The sequence below is a fragment of the Eutrigla gurnardus genome (genome assembly GCF_963514095.1).
Source record: "Eutrigla gurnardus genome assembly, chromosome: 13".
Lineage (NCBI taxonomy): Eukaryota > Metazoa > Chordata > Actinopteri > Perciformes > Triglidae > Eutrigla > Eutrigla gurnardus.
Window position 1 is genome coordinate 7,194,929 of NC_139936.1, and position 21,148 is coordinate 7,216,076.

General features: G+C 40.9%; 3 protein-coding genes across 3 annotated transcripts; 1 reads left to right on the forward strand and 2 right to left on the reverse strand.

The window, feature by feature from the left end:
- Positions 1-835: 835 nt before the first annotated feature.
- poc5 (POC5 centriolar protein homolog (Chlamydomonas)) lies at positions 836-9,083 on the forward strand. Its single transcript, XM_084024709.1, has 13 exons — positions 836-923; positions 1,455-1,538; positions 1,905-2,058; positions 2,757-2,858; positions 3,027-3,226; positions 4,112-4,288; positions 4,531-4,635; positions 5,275-5,454; positions 5,933-6,116; positions 7,311-7,438; positions 8,284-8,376; positions 8,565-8,735; positions 8,848-9,083. Exons 2-13 carry the CDS (start codon positions 1,455-1,457, stop codon positions 8,980-8,982), a joined length of 1,713 nt encoding a protein of 570 aa, XP_083880835.1. The 5' UTR covers positions 836-923; the 3' UTR covers positions 8,983-9,083.
- Positions 9,084-9,231: 148 nt separating this feature from the next.
- On the reverse strand, positions 9,232-14,343 carry ankdd1b (ankyrin repeat and death domain containing 1B). The gene is made up of 15 exons (XM_084024710.1): positions 14,027-14,343; positions 13,541-13,641; positions 13,314-13,412; positions 13,116-13,214; positions 12,875-12,979; positions 12,655-12,756; positions 12,430-12,528; positions 11,788-11,886; positions 11,320-11,418; positions 11,033-11,131; positions 10,812-10,910; positions 10,525-10,620; positions 9,921-10,122; positions 9,705-9,836; positions 9,232-9,597 (listed from the first exon to the last, which is right to left on the reverse strand). Exons 1-15 carry the CDS (start codon positions 14,199-14,201, stop codon positions 9,542-9,544), a joined length of 1,662 nt encoding a protein of 553 aa, XP_083880836.1. The 5' UTR covers positions 14,202-14,343; the 3' UTR covers positions 9,232-9,541.
- A 477-nt stretch (positions 14,344-14,820) lies between these two features.
- polk (polymerase (DNA directed) kappa) lies at positions 14,821-21,040 on the reverse strand. The gene is made up of 14 exons (XM_084024550.1): positions 20,729-21,040; positions 20,463-20,582; positions 20,159-20,311; positions 19,791-19,922; positions 19,501-19,651; positions 19,158-19,364; positions 18,908-19,032; positions 18,557-18,723; positions 18,425-18,457; positions 18,222-18,318; positions 17,319-17,490; positions 16,188-17,165; positions 15,490-15,538; positions 14,821-15,381 (listed from the first exon to the last, which is right to left on the reverse strand). The coding sequence occupies exons 1-14, from the start codon at positions 20,858-20,860 to the stop codon at positions 15,300-15,302; spliced, it is 2,598 nt and encodes an 865-aa protein (XP_083880676.1). The 5' UTR covers positions 20,861-21,040; the 3' UTR covers positions 14,821-15,299.
- Between the last annotated feature and the right edge of the window lie 108 nt (positions 21,041-21,148).

Below are 21,148 nucleotides of genomic sequence, written 5' to 3' on the forward strand. Positions count from 1 at the left end.
CGCTAGTCCAACAGGACTGCTCGCAGCTCTGCCACAGCTGAGAGGGACCATATGTCTCTTCTCTCCAGACTCTGTCCCGGCCCAGCACTGCCAAGCTGTTTGGCCTATCCCCACATATGTGTCTTAACACTGTTGAGCGCTGGGTATTGAGATGGTTGAGACATTGCTGTGATTTAGTTTGTGGACCAAGTGTCTCCTCTGTGTTTGTGTAAGTGGACAGCAAAGACATGGCCACGGGGAGGTTCACAGGCTGGTGCTATTCCCCACGGATTTACACCTTCTATAGAGAGGTAAGCTTGGCTCGTGTGACGATTTTAATCAGCTAATCTCTATGCCAGCTGTGTTCAAGTTTGCCCTCTGATTAAGCACAGTGGACAACTGAAAATTCCTGAAATTATTTCTTGCAAACGTCCTTTATTATCATATCCATGTGATTATTAAAGCATAACCTAACAATTTGGCACTTTATTGATGCGTAATCATCGTCAATCTCTCAAGAAATATCATAATATGTAAAGTGAAGAGAATATATAGGCTAATAACTCCTAAAGTAGAGCCTGAACCATGATATTCTCCCGCTGCTGCTACTATAATTGTAGGATAAAGCAAATGACCGCTAGACTATCGTCAAAATCACGGAAAAACTTCCAGTTTTGCTTCGAGATTAGAGATTTGTGTTTGTAATGCGCCGTTACAACAGCAGCGGCACTGTTGATGAGCTCCGCGTTGTTCCGCTTACCGTCACCACGGAAACGTTGTATCCAATCAGAGACCATTTAGCACGGCGCTGAGGAAACAGTAGCCAATCACAGAGGCGGTTGTTTAACAGTCCATCGGTTTGAAACGGCAAAGCAAGCATTTTCTAACCGACGAAATAACTTGGAGGAAAAGTGTGCTCGCCTGCAAACAGATATACATAACAGGTAAATATTACCGTGAGCAGCGTTTAATTCCTGCACATGTTGTCTGTGTAACGTTAGGTACGCTAGCTCATAGTGCTATCATTTAATCCTCGACATTTAAACAGCACTGGCTCCACCGAGGTGTGTTTTTTCAGCTTGGCAGCCAAACAGGAAGCGTGTCTCGCATCTAACGTTATTTTAACTAATAGGCTCCATCAGAACGAGTTCACGGAGGCTCGGAATTCTTTTATGCGTCAGTTTGTCAGAAGCGGCGTAGAAAATTACACTGATTGTCGTCCTGTTTTGTAGGCATGTTTAGCAAACATTACAAGTAAAAAATGTCAAATATTGCTAAATTAAGTCTGCTTGTTTTGCTACGTTATGTGTTTTTGGTGGATATTTGTAAAGTTCTGACCATCTTCATATGTTTCTCCATTATCCTAATGTTCTTTAACCAGTTGAATCTTACACGTCCTGTGTATACAGTAACCTCTGGCTGCTCACAAACTGTACTACAACAGTTGGTGGTACTAAATATAGATTTTTGTCTAGATGTCCTCAGATGAAGAGCAACCCACTAGTCCTGTTCTGCACAGGGACTCTGATCCAGGCAGCTCTGTCTCCTCTGACCTTCAGGTGATTCAAGAAAAACATCCACAGTGTATCTGTTTTCATGCAACTCTCAGATCTGGGAACTGCAACCGTCGGTTTTGCAATCAGAAGTTTTGCAAACACATTTCAATCATTAATCCAGACCCCTTATTTGGAAGAGAAAACAAAGAAAAGCGTGCCAGAAATGTCTATTTTAATTTTCCATTGCGTTGTTAAACTAAATGTAACTATTTTAAGTATATTAAGCCATTTGTAGTTGAGGTCAGATCTTTTGAATTTGAATACTAACTTAAATGCTCATCATAGTTCTAACTTCCCATTAAGTGATTTGGATATGTTTGTTAAAATACACTTGACTCACTGTTTTTGTTGTTGTTTATGGATCAACAGGATGAGTATGAGGAACTCCTCCGCTACGCTGTGGTCACCCCTAAGCTTGACAGACACACCAGTGCTCACTTGCAGCAGCTGAGCACTTCACAGCCGTCTGCAGAGGGTCGGACTTCCCAGAGAAAAGATGACACAAAATCACTGCGCCCAGCAGGTATCTTGGGTTCTTGTTGTGTGTGGGACATGTTCATACACACACATTTCACTAAGCCTTTTTTTGACAGAAGCACAACTTGAGCCCTTCCAGACACTGCCCCCATCAAATGATCAGTTGTCAAAAGAGATTTGGCTTCACGACATGGGAAAAAAAATGAAGTGTGTGTTTATCAGCCTCATATTTTCAGCTTGCCAGTTGAGTCCAGATGCATGATACCATTCTGTCAGATTTTACCCCTATCTCTTTCCCCAACGATACCCACATCTTAAACAGTCCATCAGCCCCCGCCCCCGCCTCTCCACTCGCACCAGTTCCAGCTGCAGCTCTCGTTGGAGGTTTAGTGCTTTAACTGTCATGGAGTAGTGCACAGGGATGTAGGAAGCAGACGGCCGATGGCTAATGATCTCCTGGCTCTCTGCCCGAACTGCTCTTTAGAGTGCAAGCTTTCTTGTCCCCCTGCAGGATTTAATTAAGATATTGACATAAATGCATTCCTGGACGAGGAGCCGTGCTCGTCCTATTCAGCATTCTCACCATCACCTTTTCTCTTCTTAAACCTTTTTTTTGTTGGCTGACTCGCATTTTAAATTTTACACACTTATTGCAGGTCAGAATGTATTTAAGCAACATTCCCTTGTGCATCTATTGATCATTATGCCTCTCTCTCTCTCTCTGATTTCATTATCTTCTGTAAGATACTGCCACTGATGCTAAAGATGGGAGGCACAGTAGTATGAGATCTTTCCAGGTCTCCCCCTTGATTGTTGAGCCTTCAACCCGCTCAAGAGCCTCTCATGGTAAATTTAATTAAAAATGCAAAGAAGCAAAATGGTTAGGTAGGTCTGATATGTAATAGGATATTCAACTATGCTTAGTATTACATAAACTTTTAAATACAGAGAATATCAAGTTGCAGTTCTCATTTTAGTGATATTCTGTCCTGTTTTGTTTTTTTAACCTTCCAGCTGAGGAGATGACAGGCAAGTCAGGTAGCAGGGTGTCAGTGCTGTCAAACACTCCCTCAGACAGGTTGCAGACAGTGTGTGTGAGGTCTAGGTCAAACAGTCCACACCCCATTGAGTCGGATGTGACAGAGATGTTCATATCGGAGGAGAACATAAGCAAGATGGAGAACATCCTGGACACGTGGGGCAACAACCTGAAGGTTAGTCTGCTTCCTTAATACTTATAACTGTCCTTCCGCAATCAATCAATTTAATGGCTCTCATTGGCCGCCTGCCTGAGAGCTGACCATAGATAATGTTGTATGGCTGTATGTATAGAGATTTGACACAGCTGATTAATAGTAATAGGAGTGGTGTGTTTCAGTATTTCAAATTTTGTTGCTTCTAGCATAAACATTTCAGTGTTACTGTTACTGCACCTAAAATAGTGCATGGTGGCAAATTCTAAAATGTTATTCACGCTGTTAGTTTCAGAATTTGTACAATGATGAATAAGGCATGCATGCATATTTATGAGCAACTTAAATCTGCATAGTAGGTTTTTATGGACATTACCCACTCTCATGCAGTTAGACTGAGATGTATTAAATACAAGAAATACTGTGGACAACGTAGATAAGCAATGGAAGGAAGGAGGAAGAGCTCAGAGATTTTAAAGGGACTGTAATGTCACCGGAAGGTTTATTGAATAGGATGGCAGCTCATCACTTCATGGAACCAGTGACCTTTTTATTGCATCTCCCAGTGGTAAGATTTTCGGGGAGGTGAGTCCCTGGATGTTGGTGTCCTTCCTGTCCTTTTCTTCTTATGTTGTACGCCTCATTCATGGAGGGCGTATAACAACCAACCTGCTATGCAGTGCTGATAAAAGAGTAGGAAAAGGCAGAACTCTACTGTAGAAGGGGGAGACTTTCTCAGTTCTCTTGGTTGATAGAATTGGTTGCGTGTGAGTCTCTGTTGTTGTGGAAAGAAATCTGCTGTTTTATTGTTATTATTGCTTGTGTTTTACCCTCTAGAAATTCAACTCAAGTCATAATTAAAGCATTTATATCTGAAGCCAAATGTATGCTCTGTTTGTCAATTAGTCAAATGTGCTGACTGAGCTCAGGACGTGGAAGCTGGCCCTCATAGAACAACACAAACGGCAGATGAGGAAAGAGACGGAGAGGTATGCAGCCAGGACAGCTGGCCTGAGGTCAGAGCTAGACAGCCTGAAGGGGCTGCTACAGACCTATGAGACTTCCAACCAGAGAAAAGACGAGGTGAATACATGTGTATTTATTTGCTTTCTCCAGTACATAATACTGTGGTTTAATCCCCTGTCATTTCCGCTATTGTGAAATTTTAGTGTAGGACTGGGTGGGCTTAATCCATGTCTAAACTATCAGGTCCATATCTCCATCTTATGCTCCCTGTTCTTAATTAAATGTTGAACTTGAATGAAAAAGATCTGCTATCTGCTTTTTAGACTGACAAGCGTATTGTGTGATGCGTACTCCCTCAGGTGATTGTGAACCTGAGCCAGGTGTTGGAGCGACAAAGAGAAAAGCAGGAAAAAATGAGGGCCTTCACCCACTGGAGACTCCAGCACTCTGAGGCCAAAGAGGAGGTACACTGATGGCATTGAGATGTTTTCTCACTTTTTACAGTGAGGTTGGATGTTTTCACAGGCGTTTGTACTGCTGCTCTGCATGAACCTGATACAAAAAGTAAAGGTAGGATAAAATATTCATTTGGGTGAGCTGCCCAAATAAACTTCCTGTATAGGAAACGCTTACTTTATATGATAATTAGAATTGATGAAAACCCTTTTTTTACACACAATATTAAAGTCAAATTTTTGGAAAATGTGAAAGTGAAGTTGTAAGTAAAATTGCTGGTGGTGAATGTATCCTAACATTTGCTAGATTACTGTCAGTTCAGTTAAATGGTTTATGCAAATAATCGCGCTCTGCATGAATTACCAACCCATACATCACAATGTCACTAAACATGCATATTATGCCACATTTCTGCATAAATATCCCCTCTTACATATGTGAAATCTGTTTTCATACTAAACTGTTTAACATAATACCAAGTGCATTTTTAACATTTACAAAATAGCTGTTTATGCCATTTGTATAAAATGGACCCATGACACAGAAAGTGCTCTACAAGAGAACGTGTACTGCACCTGCACAAGGATGAATCATGGGTGTAATTATTTCCTTGTGAATATTTTCATGGTCTTGTGGTTCCATGCTAGGCTCGTGCTGCTCAGGTGGCGCAGCAGCACTACAATTTGCAGCTGAAGAAGAAGGTGTGGTTGGGCTGGCAGTCGCTGATTCAAAAACACTGGAAGGTCAAGGTGGAGCGGGCTTGCCGCGCAAGGGCTGAAGAGGTCTGCACCCGTCTGTCTGCAGAGTATGAGGCCAAGCTGGCGGAGGTAAATACACAAGGGAAGGACCCCCATATGAAACAGTGTGTGGATGGTGATTCTGTATTGGTTCATTCATACTTGACTTGACTTCATTGAGGTGTTTAACTACAGGAATTCCAGCACTCTGTAGTAAAATTCATTGTATATTTACAGAGCTGAGTCATGCAAAGCACAGCTGGTTACCATGATTATTGTTTTTATACATAGACACATGTATTCTTCCAAGGTTTCTTTTTATTAATTGTTATACATACAATTTCAACATTTCAGTAAATAAAAGCCACAATTAATCCGATTGATATATGAAGAAATTGAGGTTAATTAGGGAAAAGGTGTTATTGGCAGTGTAACTGATTTATATCAAGCATGCAACACTCAAAGGAATAAGAATGAAAGCAATAAACTGAATATCAGGTGGTTTTTTTTCAGTGCCATATAAAATGATAAATCAATTCTTTCTATCTTCTGCTTCCTGTCTACGCAGCACTGTGAGGCTATAGAGAAGGCCCATGCAGAGATCCAGAGACTGCGACTAGAGCGAGAGCGCTACGAAGAATCTATGAAGAAAGCCTTCATGAGGGGCGTGTGTGCTCTCAACATGGAAGCCCTCGGCATGTTCCACACCACAGAGGGACGGCCAGATCAATATCCAGTTCACGATCAGCATGGTCTGTAATAGAATGGCCACACAAAGCTTCTTTTTTTTTTTTTTGGAGAATATACATTTTTCTTTAAACGAGCACATTAACTTTACATCATAGATCCTTGCTCGATGCAACAAATCATTACAGTATTGCTAGCCTTACCTCTGCTGTATTGATTAACCACGGCTATCAAGACAGAAACTAACACAAAAGAAAGAAACACCATTTCTCCAATAGAGTGCAGCCTTGTGCTATTGACAGCTGTGTAGATTTATGAATGGAGAGAGGAGGGTGATCCTTGTTCTTTTCTTGAAGTCAGTCACCGGCTCAGCTAATCCAGTGATGAGTCGGTGGATTTGCTGAGTGCTAACTAACGGGTACTTTGCACAGGTTATAACCTTGATGTGGCACTGAAAGATCAGCTGGAAACGTTCAATAGCCCTTTGCAACATGTATTGAATCGTGTAATTACTGTTATTTAGTAGTGTGTTAGCACTGTGAAAAACGGGTTAAGGGTTTGGAACAATACAACTGAGTAGACAAACATAGCTTTCATGAACCTTGAACTAAAGAGAGGCACATTATTAAATAACAGTGCTAATGTTCAAAAGGCATTTAATTGACACAACAATAATACCGATCAGATTAGTACTTTTATGTGTGTTTTTTCTGGTGAGCGCATGCCTGATGTAGCTGGATGTCACTGTTGTGTAAATGAAGCCTAGCATAGTCTTCTGCCCATCCATCTGCTTTCAGGTTTAATGAGTCTCGCAACCTGAAATGCATTTTATTATACAACTGGGGTTGGGTTGTTAATTAAATACTATTTTCTCACTCTTCTTGCCAACCATACTAAAACAAAACAAATTGATATGAAGTGCTATTCAGTCTTTTTGCGTACATGTACTGATAGGAAATATGGATAATTAATGATCTTCCACCTTTTTTTTAATTTGTCAAAGCAAGGGTGTGTATTTGGCACAGCTTCTCTGTTAGATCTCTAGTTCAAAATTTGTCAACTTAATTCTTAACAAATCTTCAAACACGTTGACATTCAAACGTAACCACATATAACCACCAGTTTTTAATCATTAGTACTGAGAGCTAGAAATTGTTGAAAGTGTTCGACCAAAAGGAAATGGGTATTGATTCAAAGTCAAATGTTCACATTAAAATTTGCACAATAACAAACTGATTAGTATTTGTTTCCTTCTGTAGATATGATGCCTCGCCAGGATGAGGCTGGTTCTGCTACATTGGCTCAACCATATCCCATCTCTTCCACCCGGTTCAGCCCAATCCACTTTGACCGCCCCGACCCTTCCCCCAGCGAGGTCGAGGATACGGTGAGGCGCTGACTATTTTTAATGCTGGTTCTTCTATGCCATTGTTCAATTCCTTCTCAAATCTCTCTTTGAATCAATTCAATTTCAATTCAATTCAATTTTATTTATTTATATGGCACCATTCATGCAGGTAAATGCAACACAAAGTGCCGTACAGAAAATACAAATTTAGAAAATAAGAACAAAACAACAACAACAATAAAAACAACAACAACAGAAAGAAAGACCCAACCCCCCACCCGGAACACACTCGCACACTCACACTAACATGCACGCAACTCGGGTATGGACACCACACACACACACACACACCCCCAAGCACTGCATTGGCTAAAACTGTAGAGACATGGCTCGGCACTGAGACATCGGTGAGTGAAAGGCCATCCACACCATGAGGGACTCTGGTTCCCGTCAGTCGACGGTAAAAGAGATAAAATAATGTAAAATAGAACAAGATAGCAGTAATAAAATAAATAGCAAAAACTAGATAAAAAAGCTAAATAGCTAAATAGGATAGAATAAAATCAGTATAAACTACTAAAATAAGCAAACTTAAAATAATAGATTAAAACTTGGGGAATAAAATAGCAGACTTAAAATAATAGAAAGTTAATTTGAATCAATCAACTGTATTTGCAATTTTTTCCTTTATTTAATCATTTCTATTTCATGTTTGTTTGTGTTTATTGCTGCATTGTATTGTTAAAACTAAAACATTAATATTCATACAGTAGTGTTACATTTGCTTATGTAATTCCTTCTGTCAGTTTTTAGTTGCTGCACTATGACTCACATCCTTTAAAGCCGACTCCTGTTCCTGTTTCCCCTGATTCCCTTGTGCTCAGGTGGACTCTGTGTCCAGAGCAGAAATGATCCCTCCTACTACAGGGGTTCACAGCTCCCTCACACTTGGGGGCACGGCAAGCTCCCACAAACAGGTTAGCATTACACATACTGAGCTATCGACTCCAGCATAAGTCATTACAAGTGATGTAATAACTGTAATTCTATCGTTGAATAAATGGTTTTCAAATTGTGACCAACAACACAGAATGACTGACGTTTAGTACAGAAGAAGTCTCCACTACAGGAATCACATTTAATGGAATAATATTGGTTGTTTCAGGTGAGCGGTCGTGTCATCACAGCCAGTCAACAGAAACCCTCAAAGACCGTAACGGCTCGCATTACTGCACGTACTGACGTCGGTAAGGCTGCACGCAGCAACCTCCAGGTCATGGGTGTGGCTCCGCCCATGAGCTCTGTCATCGTTGAACGCCATCATCCTGTTACACAGGTATGAGACAGTACTTTATTGCTATCTATGTGTTTTTATGTGTCAACCTTTCACCATGTGAAGCTGAAAAATAATAATTAACATTTTCTTTTGTTTCTCTTTATTCTTTCAGCTCACCATTGGTCAGGCCACGGCTTCCAAGTTTCCTCGCTCCTCCCAACAGAGCCAAAGCTCCACTGGAGGCAGGAGCTCGTCTAAAACACACACCAGCACGTGCCATGTACACTCCATCAAAGTAGTTGACTGACCACACACCCACATCTCAAATAAAGTGTTGCTCAACTAGCCTAGAATAAATATTTAACACGGACTATCCGAGAAATAGTTATGGCATCAGTATCAGAACCATGTAAACCATGTTATTTTGATATCTTGGAGTGAATTTGCTCTTGCTCTCTGCATTTAGATTTTTTTTTTCAGCTTCATTTCATGAATGTGCATAATGTTGTGAGCAATATGATTTTTCTCAGGAAAGTACTACACAGACACAGGTGTATAAAACTGCATATGAAAATGTTTTTAATTATTACCAGCTGGTTTAGAATTGCCAAATGGATATTTATTTCTATGAAAAACGTCCAATTTACAGTACAGGCTCACCTGTGCATAATTTCATTTTGAAAATTGCATATTTACATAAGTATTTATTTTATTTTACACCACAGGCTGTTTGCTTTACTAAATTAAAGTCATATATGTTGTAATAATGATCCAAATAAATGAGTTTACTACTTCCTGAAGAGATCAGTAGTTGAAATGATGTAATTATGGCGTTTTTGTCCGTCCATACGTTGCAGTGCTCATCCTCATGTAATGCAGCAGCTCTTACTGATGGAACTCTCTGCCTCCATCCGAATCTTATCTGAAAGACAAATTAACATTTTCTTAAATAAAATGTTGGCACATATCTACAGACAGCACAGCTATATGTTTTTAAAAACGTAACATTTAAAAATGTTAAGTGAATACCTGCAGCTTCCCTGTACCCTGTGTCGATGAGGCTCTGATAGAGTTCTTTAGCAGGGCTCCGCTGAGCCAGCTCCTCCACGTGGATCCAGATCAGCAGCATTCTGTTCCCATGCTCTTGATAGCTGTGGTGACCTGTGGAGAAACATACACAGCACTTTACAGCCAGCAAAACCATTCAAAATCAAATAGAATCAATAATAATTTAAATTATGGCACCTGTCCACTGCTCGTCGATAGCCGACACTTGCTCCTTCGTGAAGCCCAAATGTTCTGCAAGTTTTTTCCATTCTCCTGCTTTCAGGAGCTTGTACGCCAGGCACCAGATCATTGAACGGAGCTGCTTGGTCTCAGAGCGGTGGTCCAGTTTAAACGTTAGCGGACACTCGCTGTGAATGCTCTCATTAAGTTCTGGGTTGGCCTGAAAGGGCAATTCAATTATGTAAAGGCCACATGCCTCAGAGTCGGAACACAGGGGCATGGGAAAAGATTATGAGAAAGACACTCACATGTTGATTAAGTATGATTAGCAGGTATGATTAGCAATATGAATGCCAAAGTTGAACAATTTTGAAGTCAAGAAGGCAAAGGAATCAGACATACCCATAATTAAATTGATGGTTAAATTGGCCGTCAAATGCTTCTGGGTTGTGAGTCTCTTTTTCTTTTCCTGTGGTTGCTTATATTGGAGGGGATTCAACTAATCTCAATTTTGTGTTGGATAATGAGTCATTTGTGATAAATGGAATTATTGATTTCAAGGCCTCAAAAAAGGATTATGGCAGACATGAAGATAGTAAAAGGGTTATTTCACATCTCTCACCGTCCTCCAGGCGTAGTATCTTTCTGCTTTGATGATCATGTCCACAATAATCACCTCGTCCGCTCTGACTGCCACACCCAGAGGTGTCTTACCCTGCTACTCCGAATCCAACATGTACAGCAAAATACACAAACTTCAATTACAACGGTATCAGATTTAGAATTACATTTTTTTACAGTTATATTTTAAAATAATCATATATAGTTTCATGCCCTTGTTTGGTTTAACTTTGATCCAGTTGAAAAAACTACGTCATCTCTCAAAATAGTGTTTTTGAGAATCCTCACCCTGTCCTGGAGTGTCAGATCCAGCCTGGCCGTAAGAAGCATTTCCACCACTTCGATTCTGGCCAGTTCTGCAGCAAGATGCATCACAGTCTGGAGCCTCTAACAGTTCATGGCATAGGACAAGATAACACAATGCAGCAGATATTTTCTCCGCTACTTTTTTTTTTCTCAGATGGAGTTTGGCTGACATCTTATTTTAGTGGGTTATAGAGAGATCATACCTTATCTGTGATATTTATGTTGCAGCCAGCCTTCAGTAGAGAATGGATGACAGGGATGTGGCTGTGCTTCACTGCTAGGTGGAGAGGAGCCTCTAGGTTCTGAAAGCAAAAATATACATCACACAACATGAGCCCAAAAAAATGAACTGGTATCTGGAGAAAATATATACAATAACAATTAAATGCATTCGGGCTGAGTGTCGGCAGCACAACGAATACTGTGTGTATTAACAGTAAAAACTTTATTGAGAGAGTGTACTACTGCCACCTAGCTTGTGTTTGCTTACCTGATTCTGGATGTCCGGACAGGCTTTGTAATCTAAAAGGAGTTGGACAAGAGATGTGTCTCCTCTTTCTGAAACTGGATGGAGAGCACTGCATTCAGTCTAAGAGAAGCAAGAGACGGAGGTTTAGGTATAAGCCGAGCACAAAAACATTATTCATAAACACATAAACTTTCTGCATAAATGATTAACCACATTAAAATATTTTACATTTTTCAGTAATGCATTATCACCAACAGGGCAGGCAGGAAGATAATACTTCACCCAGAGGGAAGTTTTTGTGCAGATTTTGCAATGCAAAGTAGGAAGAGTGCAAATAGATCAAGTCTAAGATGACAATAAGGTGCTAATCCAAAAAGTATACAATGCCAAAGTCAGTTTAACAGTAAGGAGCAGACAGGTTGCATATGTATCAAATCTAAGGTATAAATAGTGTACCCGTTTAAAACAGAATAGCCTACAGTACTGTACCATTGTACGGATGTCGGGGTTACAGCCAGCCTCCAGCAGGATCAGGACACATTCTTCATGACCGTTGTCTGCAGCCTGGTATAGAGCTGTCTCGTCACTCTGCAACACAGAAAACATCAACAAATATAGTAGGGATGCTAGATAACCGTAACAGAAACAGAAAATCATTCGCAGGTGGACCACAATTGCCAAATTCTCACTATGTTCACAACATTTTCACAACAATTTCAGGCCTATAACCTATTACAAATCAGAAATCAACCACCCTTCTTACACTAAAGGAACTTGGACAGGCATCCTTAACTTCATTCACTTATTTTGTCTTTTTTACATTATAATTGATTGAATTACAGGTGGGGCTCCGTCATCATAATTGACATGATAGCCATCATTTCACCCCAATCCCAGTTGGAAGAATCTTTGAGCAGAAACACCACAAATGTCATCAAGGGTAATTTCCTAGTCAGAGTTAAAGTTCAAGCCAGAACACAGTTTGTTTTGTTATATTATAGCAACCAGCACATGTTTGATACATCTCAATTAATCCAAAGCCGAGTCTCCATCCAGCCGTGGATAAGCCACCGAGCACACACTGTCACAGACCGAACCGTGATAGAGATTGTGTTTACACTGGTTGTTTACCATATTGACTTCATCCCGAGTATCAAAGCTCTGCAGCAGCGATCGGACAGAATCTGCGTGGCCGTTCTTGGCAGCCAAGTGCAGGGGCGTGTCCCCGTTCTGGTAGAAGAGGGGGGGCAACTCGCATCAAAGAGCGTTCTTGCAGGTGCAACACACAAATGTGCACTCATGCACACAAATAAGCATAAATAGTACACAAACCAAACACATGAACAACACACACACCTTGTTGGGCTTCATGGTTGCCATGTTGTACGGCGTAATCAGCGTATCTATCATTTCAAAACACCCATGCTCTGCCGCCAATGCAAAAGGCCGGTGTCCTGACTGAAAATGAGGAATATTAACGACCACATTTACTTCATGTACTTTGGTATTCCTAAATAACTTGCCCACATTGGGAATTATACAGTTGATTTATGAAAAATGACCGCAAAGAAGATACCTGGTCCTCTTTGTCTAGTTCTGCCATCTGCAGGTCATTAATTATATAGTCTAAAATTTCAGTGTGGTTGTTGATTGCAGCACAGTGCATGATGTTCAGTCCTCCCTGAGATGGAAAAAAAAAGCAAGTTAATGGGAATTAATTTAAACACTCCAATAATATGACAAATGGCTAATTTCTGGATATTTATTTCTGTCAGTTACTGAGAAAATGGAAAACAAAAAACTTCCAGATTCTTTACCTCATTTTCAACCTTCTGTTCGGCCCCGGCCCGCACTAGTAATTTCAGGATCTCCAAACTGCCAAACCAGGCAGCTAAATGAATGGGTGCCACACCGTACTGTCAGGCAAAACACAAAATGGAAAATGATGAAGAATATTACAGAAGCTATTGTCAGTGGCTCAAGTTTCCAGGTGCAGGTATTTAAAACCAGCTCACCTTGTCGTTTTGGTCCACTCTGACCCTCCGCTGCAGAAGAAACTGTACAGCTTCTATGTTCTTGCCAGCTACTGCATAGTGAAGGGCAGTCCTGTTATCCTGAGGCAAACAGTATATTATCAATTTAAGTATTTAGAAAATCCCTCAAATGAGCAGCCTTTCAGTCTGATTGTGTGGTATTACACAATGCAGTATAAGATGCAGAGGTTCTGCTTATTCAGACCCACCACATTCTTGGCATTGGCGTTCAGTCCTCTTATAAGACTCTTCATGGTCACCACGTCATTTCGTTTAGCTGCTTCCATAAAGTCCCTCTCTGCATTGAGCACTGCAAAACACAGCAAGGTATACAGATGGATTTTATTTGTAATATACATAGCATCATGTACTAGGCTTAATACACAATAATGTGTAAGGAATTCACATTTACAGCAGCAACATACTGTAAGGTCAACTGAGATGAGTGTGTATTTGTTGTGTGTGCTGTGGAGGAGCTTGGCTTGGTTTCAGCCTTAAGCAAATATGTCTTTTCTTGTAAAGACACAGGGGATACAGTCAGTCCACCACAATGAATGACTAATGATTAACTCCAGCTAAAACAATATAAAGTTAAGGGCTCGGTCCTGAACAAGAGAAACTTTCTTTTAAGTTCTTTTAATGCTATTTCTTTCTTTTTTTCACCCTTTCTCATTTTGTTGTCCCATCATACTCACACATCTCTTTGTTGTCAAAGCTGTTGTCTGAGTCTTTGTCTGATTGCTTGTTCAATACGAAGTCAGCAAACCCCCTCACGGCCTCAGTTCTCATCCATTTCCGAGGGTCCAAATGTTCTGCCTTAGGACGATGCCTCTCGAGCATCGCCCGCAAAGCTAATGTTTTTCTCTCCATTGGGAAGCTCTTTATATTACCTCTTTGTGTGACCAAGGCGTCATTTAATTGATAGTCCAATGTGTGCACTGAAAGAAAGCAATCCAAGCCAAATATCCGAGGAAACAGATCTCACAGAAGATGAGAAAACCCTGCAGTTCCGTTCCAAAATAGACAACAGCAAGCCTTGCGTGGAAGCCAACTCCTGCTGCTTCCTTAATGCTGCAGGGCTGATCCGTGTTTACTTTACCAGCACACACCCCTGAGAGACTGCTGATAAAACAGTCATACTTCACCTGTGTGACATGACTGTGGCATATAGTTTTATAAACATTACGCTTTGAGTATGTTTGAGTTTCCACAAGATTAGCTTAAGACTGTAATAGATGTTAAACCTGTTTTTCCAGGGTTTGCCTCGTGCTTCTTCTTCGGAACAAAGTTTGACATTCACACCTGAGGCAATACAGTCAGTAACTGCTGGTCACTGTGCAGCATCAGGTTGTCTTATCGGATTCAGCAACACTCCCAGTCTAATTCTGTGCATTTCTTCAGTGAGACAACCATTTTGATTAAAAGTAAAATAGAGAAATCATTTTTAAAATATCACCACAAAGTGTTATTTCAGCAGAAGAGTCATTTATTTCAACTTCGATTTATTTACACGATAGAAGGATTCTCTTTTCTTCATTATTAAACATATACAGTACAGTCCTTGGAAAACACAATAAATACAACTGTAAATTACTGAAAATATCTGAATAAAATAACTACAAAAATATGAATTCAAAAAGTCACACTGGTACCCCAGCATGTAATAAATACCCTCATGATCCATACAGTTAAATAAAACATTATTTTCAGGGAGTAACAAAAATAAGTAATGGAACAAATATTTCCATGAATTTGCCAGAATTTGTCTTATGTCATTTCAATTTCCTGTCTAATGTATGGCTTCTAAAAAACAAGCAAGGAATATTAGAACAAATATTTATATCAGCGATCTTAATTATGATTTTTTTTAAGAGAAAATTTGAATTTTAACTTTGTGTGCAATGCAAACCCGTTCAGTTTTCCATTTTTTTTCTCAGTTCCTCCAGATGAGGATGACAGTCTTGACCATCACCTAAAGAACTTGTCAATGGTGTTGTGAGGACCACGGCCTTTAGCCTTTTTAGAAGGAGGAGAGGAAGGCGAGTTCCGTCTGAAAGTTTAAAAACATTCCTTCTTACTAATTTACCTACAGTATATGGAATATGAATGAACTACATGTCATTTTGTGCAGCAAAAATCTGTAATCAATCAGTCTCACCTTTTGGTTTTGCCTTTCCTTGCTTGCGTTGGCAGAGGACGGCTTCTGTCTGTTAAAAGAAACAGACACTTATGAACAAAGACAGAAAAAAAACCCCTCTTATCAGAAAAAAAAAGAAAGACATCCACCGAGGAGGCACACAACTGCAGCACCACTTCAGGGTTATAAACAGGGCAATTTCTGAGGCAGGCTTGTTTAGGCGGAAACCAGGTGCAGCTGATTGTAGGACATAAATAGGTGAGAAGGGAGTTCAGCCATTTCCAAGAACAGAGCAATGGAAGCCCCGTGGACTGGAATGAAAGTCTTTATTCTGGGGGAATCGATACAAACTTCTCACAAAATGTCACTGTGAGTAAATAAACAGGGGCATAGGCCACTGACATCCTCCCAAATAGACATTCCATCAGTTTATTCCAAAGACGTCACATAGCCACAGTTAAAAGGTGTTACTAACAGGATTTAATCCGTCATCAAAAGAGATGTACACTCTCAGACTTTAGATCCACGTAGGAAACACTGACAAACATGGAACGCAAAAGCAAAAAAAAAAGGGAAATGGATATAAGTGGCTTTAATTAATACTGTTATAATAACAATGTATCCGATTCCAATGACAAAGTGAATGGTTTCTGTCTACAGATCATTAATTTAACGATGAAAGATAATGAGAAAGTGATGAAATCAGAACAAACACTCACCTTTGGCCTTGCTATTAATAACCGAAGGTGGATTTAAGGGAGATGATGTCTGCCCCCGCAGCTCATGAAGGACCTCTTGGTTCAGACAGAGGTCAACGTGGTGGTTGAAGATGGTGAGGTCATCACTATCCTGAGTCAGCTGACATACCGGGCAGACGAGGATGGGGCCTTTATCATTACATGGCTGTCGTCTGGTCACCGTTTTGTTGTCACCGTTGATCAACAAAACCATTTGAAGAGAATCGTTTTGGCACTTCTGTGGATCAACTCTGTTTGACTCCAACTCTTCGCATTCTTTCTGGTCATTCTCTAGGTCCAGGTCTGACTCTGTGTCAGAAACAGTGTATTGGTTCTGATTCCTAGAGTCGTCTCTGAGACACTGATCTATATGTGTGTTGAAGACATTCAAATCAGTCGTCTCCACCCGCCTAAAGCATACCGGGCAGGTGAGGCTGTCTGACTCGGTGCCGCCACAGCCTGACGTGGACGCACGGGTCTCTATGGGGAAGGCATCGCCATTTGCTGAGATATCGGAGGCTGCGCAGTCACTCTTGGTTGTTTTGGTTGATGACTCTACACCATTTTCAGCACAAGTGTCTATGGAAGTAACGATGGGAGCATTTTCCCCATATCCTTCCTTTTGTGTGCTTGGATTCACTTCCTGGAGTTGCAGTCTTTTGGCATGAGCCCTTTGGAAGAAAGACTGTTTGGGTTCCTCACCACTGTGGCCCCCCTCTACCCCCCTCTGCTTACTCCCACATGGTACCCCCTCTTGTCTCTGGCACTTCTGCACCAGGGGAGGACAAGCAAGGGAACCAGTTTGGAAGGAGTGATTGGAGAGATACTCTTTCTCCAGGATTTGATTCATTCCTTGTAAAGAGCCACACGCGTCCGTCTTTCCAGGCTGTAGAAAGCCAATGATGCTCCTCTGCAGGGGCTTTTTATCATCCGAACTGACAAAGGCGGAGACTCTTACACCTACGAGCACAAAAACAAATGATCCGGAGAAAACTTCAAAATGAATAGCAACCGTGTTGTTATTTCCACACGCAGTGTGTCACAGATCATTTAGATTTATTTCAACATAGTTATATTAATTGACATGTGAGTGATATTGCTACATCTAATTACCCATGAGTCTCAATCTGAGTGGCTGGGGGCTTTCATTGTCGATTTCCGTTTTCAGTAGGTCCTTAGCAACAGCGAATATCTCATCCTCTGTGGCAACAGCGTACGGCAGCGTCAGCGCCCTGGTTTTTACCTCAAAGTTTACATTCTTAAGCTTCAGTGTTACCATTTTACCCTTCAGGAAAATTAGAAAATACACAGTTAAATTCATATCAGGGAAAACAGTTAAGGTCATTTCTGTCTGCTGTCAACCTCTTCATTATAAGCATAATCAATGACACTGTGTGAGAGGGCCATAAATAGACGAGAGATGGAAATCTGTGTAATCTGTCATATCACTTGTCAGAATGCATTTTGTGAGTAACACGCCACAAAGCGCTTTCATAGTAATGTGATCATCTCCCAAGGAGACATTTCCAAGGCTGATAGTAGTCCCTGCTGTCTCCTTAATAGCCCTCCATTTCCTCCAGCTATCAAGGCTACATCAGGGCCCAGGCAGGGGGGTGATGGTCCTACCAAGCCATCCAGACTTCTCTCTATCGATTTGAAAAGGAATGAACAGGTTGAGGTAATTGCATGAGATTCTATTTGGAGTAAGGGTGATTCTAGGGAGGCAAAGAATAAGACAATATTTCTGACTCATTTCTCACGATCCATATTTGTGGTGTCGATTTGTGCTCAAATATCTCCAGCTAGCTTTATTTTGCTCCTATTTGCTCAGTGTGACACAATCACATTGAGTGTTGAGGCAAGCGATGTCTCATCAGTATAGAGTATGACCTCATGTATGGTTGATGTAACCAGGACAGGGGGCTAAAATGTGTTTGAGACTACCTAATTGCTCGTAAGATATGCACATAGGTGTGTTTATGTTGCAAACTAAATAATGCAACCCTCCTTCACTACCTTTAGACCTTCTTTCTTCATGTCTTCTGCCAAGTGTTCACAGAGTTCCCTGCATAAAGACAGCTGCTCCTCAACTTTACACACTTCTTTAAATGTCCTGTAAAGATTAAGTAAGAGAGGGAATGAGGGGAAGTTAACAGGATGTAAATAAAACAAAAAATGTAGTTGTGTTTGTATTTATGCGTTGTTATATGTATCCATACCTTTCTGTGCTCATGCTTTTTCTTTCTTCGTGCCTGTATAACAGCAAAGAGTGTGAGTATTAGCTCCTCTCGCTGAACTGGATTTTTTTTCAGTTAGATTTGTTGAGTTTCAATAAACAGACAGTGAAGTACCTTGGTATATATACAGAGCCCAGACCAAGAGAAACCTGCATGAGATGATGCCAGGCCGTCTCCGAGAACAACAACGACAGCAACTCCATCTGCTGGCCAAGATGAGAACAGCTACTGATGCCCAGCGCATTCAGCATTTTCTCACTCACTTTCCCTATGCCAGAAACCTGGGAAGGACACACAAACACTATCTTTAAATGTTGATATAGATTTTCATTCCATCACCTTTCTATCTGCAGTACGTAACAACCAATCTGTTAGCCTTTAATAATACAAAACCCATGATTACATTCTAACATCATCACCACAACGCTCTCTGTTTTTGCTTTATTTTGAGCAATGTGTACGTACTTTGCGAACTGGGAGGTTCTGGACAAAGTCCATGATTGCCTCTCTAGTGGAAGGTAGTCTGTATTGACCATTGGGCTTGTTCTTGTCACTGCACACCTTGGCAAGCATCGTGTTTGGAGCAATTCCTAGAAGAGTGAATAGCGTATGACAAATATGCAGGAAATACTTATTACTTATTATTATTGTTAAGCATTTCGTTGCAAAGAATGCATTATCTTGTCATTTATTAATGTCATGTTTTTCTACTCACCTGCACTGGCAGTCAGCATGGTCTTCTGCTCTATGCGGAAGCGCATCTCTCTCACAGCCTCCTCAACCGACGTCCCAAACACCTCAAACTCACAACCAGCAGCACCGACACCTTCAGGGCAGGAGCTTGGGCTGTCCTCAAACAAGATGGGAGAGAGGTCTTTTTCCTCCAGCGCTGCCTCTTGGGGAAGCTCAATCTGCTCTTCAACTTTACAGAAAAGACACAATAATCTGATGGATTTTTAGTGTATGAAACGTTGATAATGTATCACATAGGTTCTGTGTCCTAGAGTAACACACCACACCATATAATCATTCTACATGTCTGTATAATTAAGCCTTGCCTGTAGCGGCGCTGCTGGAACGGAAGCGATGTGTACGTAAGGAATCTGGCCAGCCCTGCCTCTGTTCCAGGTGGTCTGTAAAATCCAGATAGGCTTCATCCAGGCTCATTGGCTGGAAGTTAGGGTCGTAGTCTGCGAAAATCTCCCGGATCTAACAGATGTATACAAATTCAGGGGCACTTGTTAGTTTAAGCCACCAGCCACAAAATGGCTGCATATAGCCTTAGTTTTTAATGCAAGTTTCAAGATATATTTATCTTTTTGTGTGTATGTTTTACCCCCACGCTTACCTCGTCACTCACAGCTCTGTATTTAGCAAAGTTGCATGGAACAATAACTAAGTTGGGGCAAAGTTTCTTTGCAATGAAGCCAGGCATGGCAGCTCGCACCCCGTACTTCCTGGCGTGGTAGTTAGATGTTGACTGAAAGAGAAAGGCTGAGATCTAAATAAAACACTTTGGATTGACTTATAACACTGATATTTGAGAAAATGTATTAAGAATCAAGGTTAGGAGATTTAAATGATTGTGTTCCTGTATGTGATAAATATACAGTATAAATACACTGTAAATGTTTGATCATTTGCACATAGTTTCTCTATTAAATATCTTCTTTTACTTCTTTATTAAAGTGTTATGTAGAACATACTTGAACCCACCAGCATGCTCATGGATCCTACAGCCATGGGCTTGTCCTGCAGCTCAGGACTGTCTCTCATCTCCACAGCAGCGTAGAAAGCATCCATGTCCACGTGCACAATCAAACGGCTGAGATCACGACGCCTCTCCAGCTCCGTGGCCATCCTCTCCGCCTGCAAAGAGAGATTTGATTTCTTGAGAGATTTTGTAATTTGAAAATGTGTAAGTAGCCTTATAGTTATAATGTAGCCTTTTCATTTAATGGCACAACACAACATTTGTCTGCAACCATACGCAGTTAGATCCATCCATACCAAGTATTACCTGAGCGCGTGCTTTCTTTAACTGTTGTTCTGTGATCTGTGCCTTTTGTAGCATCATTTTCTCAATGCGCTGATTCACCTGCTGCTCTCTCTTCAGTTCACTCTCATAAAACCTAGATCCCTGCAGGGAAACAACAAGGACGATAAACACTTACAGATTATGTAGACACAGCTATAATGAAAAGCTACAATAGCATTATGTAGCAGAAGATATGGGACTTTCACACAAGGCTAGAAACAGCCAGTAAAACTGTGAAAAGTGTCTACCTTGGAAGACTCCATGATGATGTTGTTGATCCTGTCCCTGTCAAGACCCTCCATACCAGCCTTGTTGTCATTGAGGGCCATCCTGGAGAGGAAGCCCTCTCCTTTAGAGGAGGATGCAGCCCCATTCTCCATCCTGAAGAATAATTCATCGATGGGAGAGAAAAAAAACACCTCTGTTTGTAAGTTCAAATAAATAACGATCTCAAATCTGTTCTTAAGTTAGTTGATAAACCTGTAAGACTAGACACTTTACGTGTGCGCTACATCAGAATACCAAAAGTAATTCAGAAACTTGCATTTTTTTCACTCTGAATTGATCGATCCCACTGAATAAAACCGCTCAGCTCTACATGTTTTGAAAACAGTGACGCTGACGGTTTTAGCGGCACTTCCGCGTACATACGTCATCGCCGGAAAGGG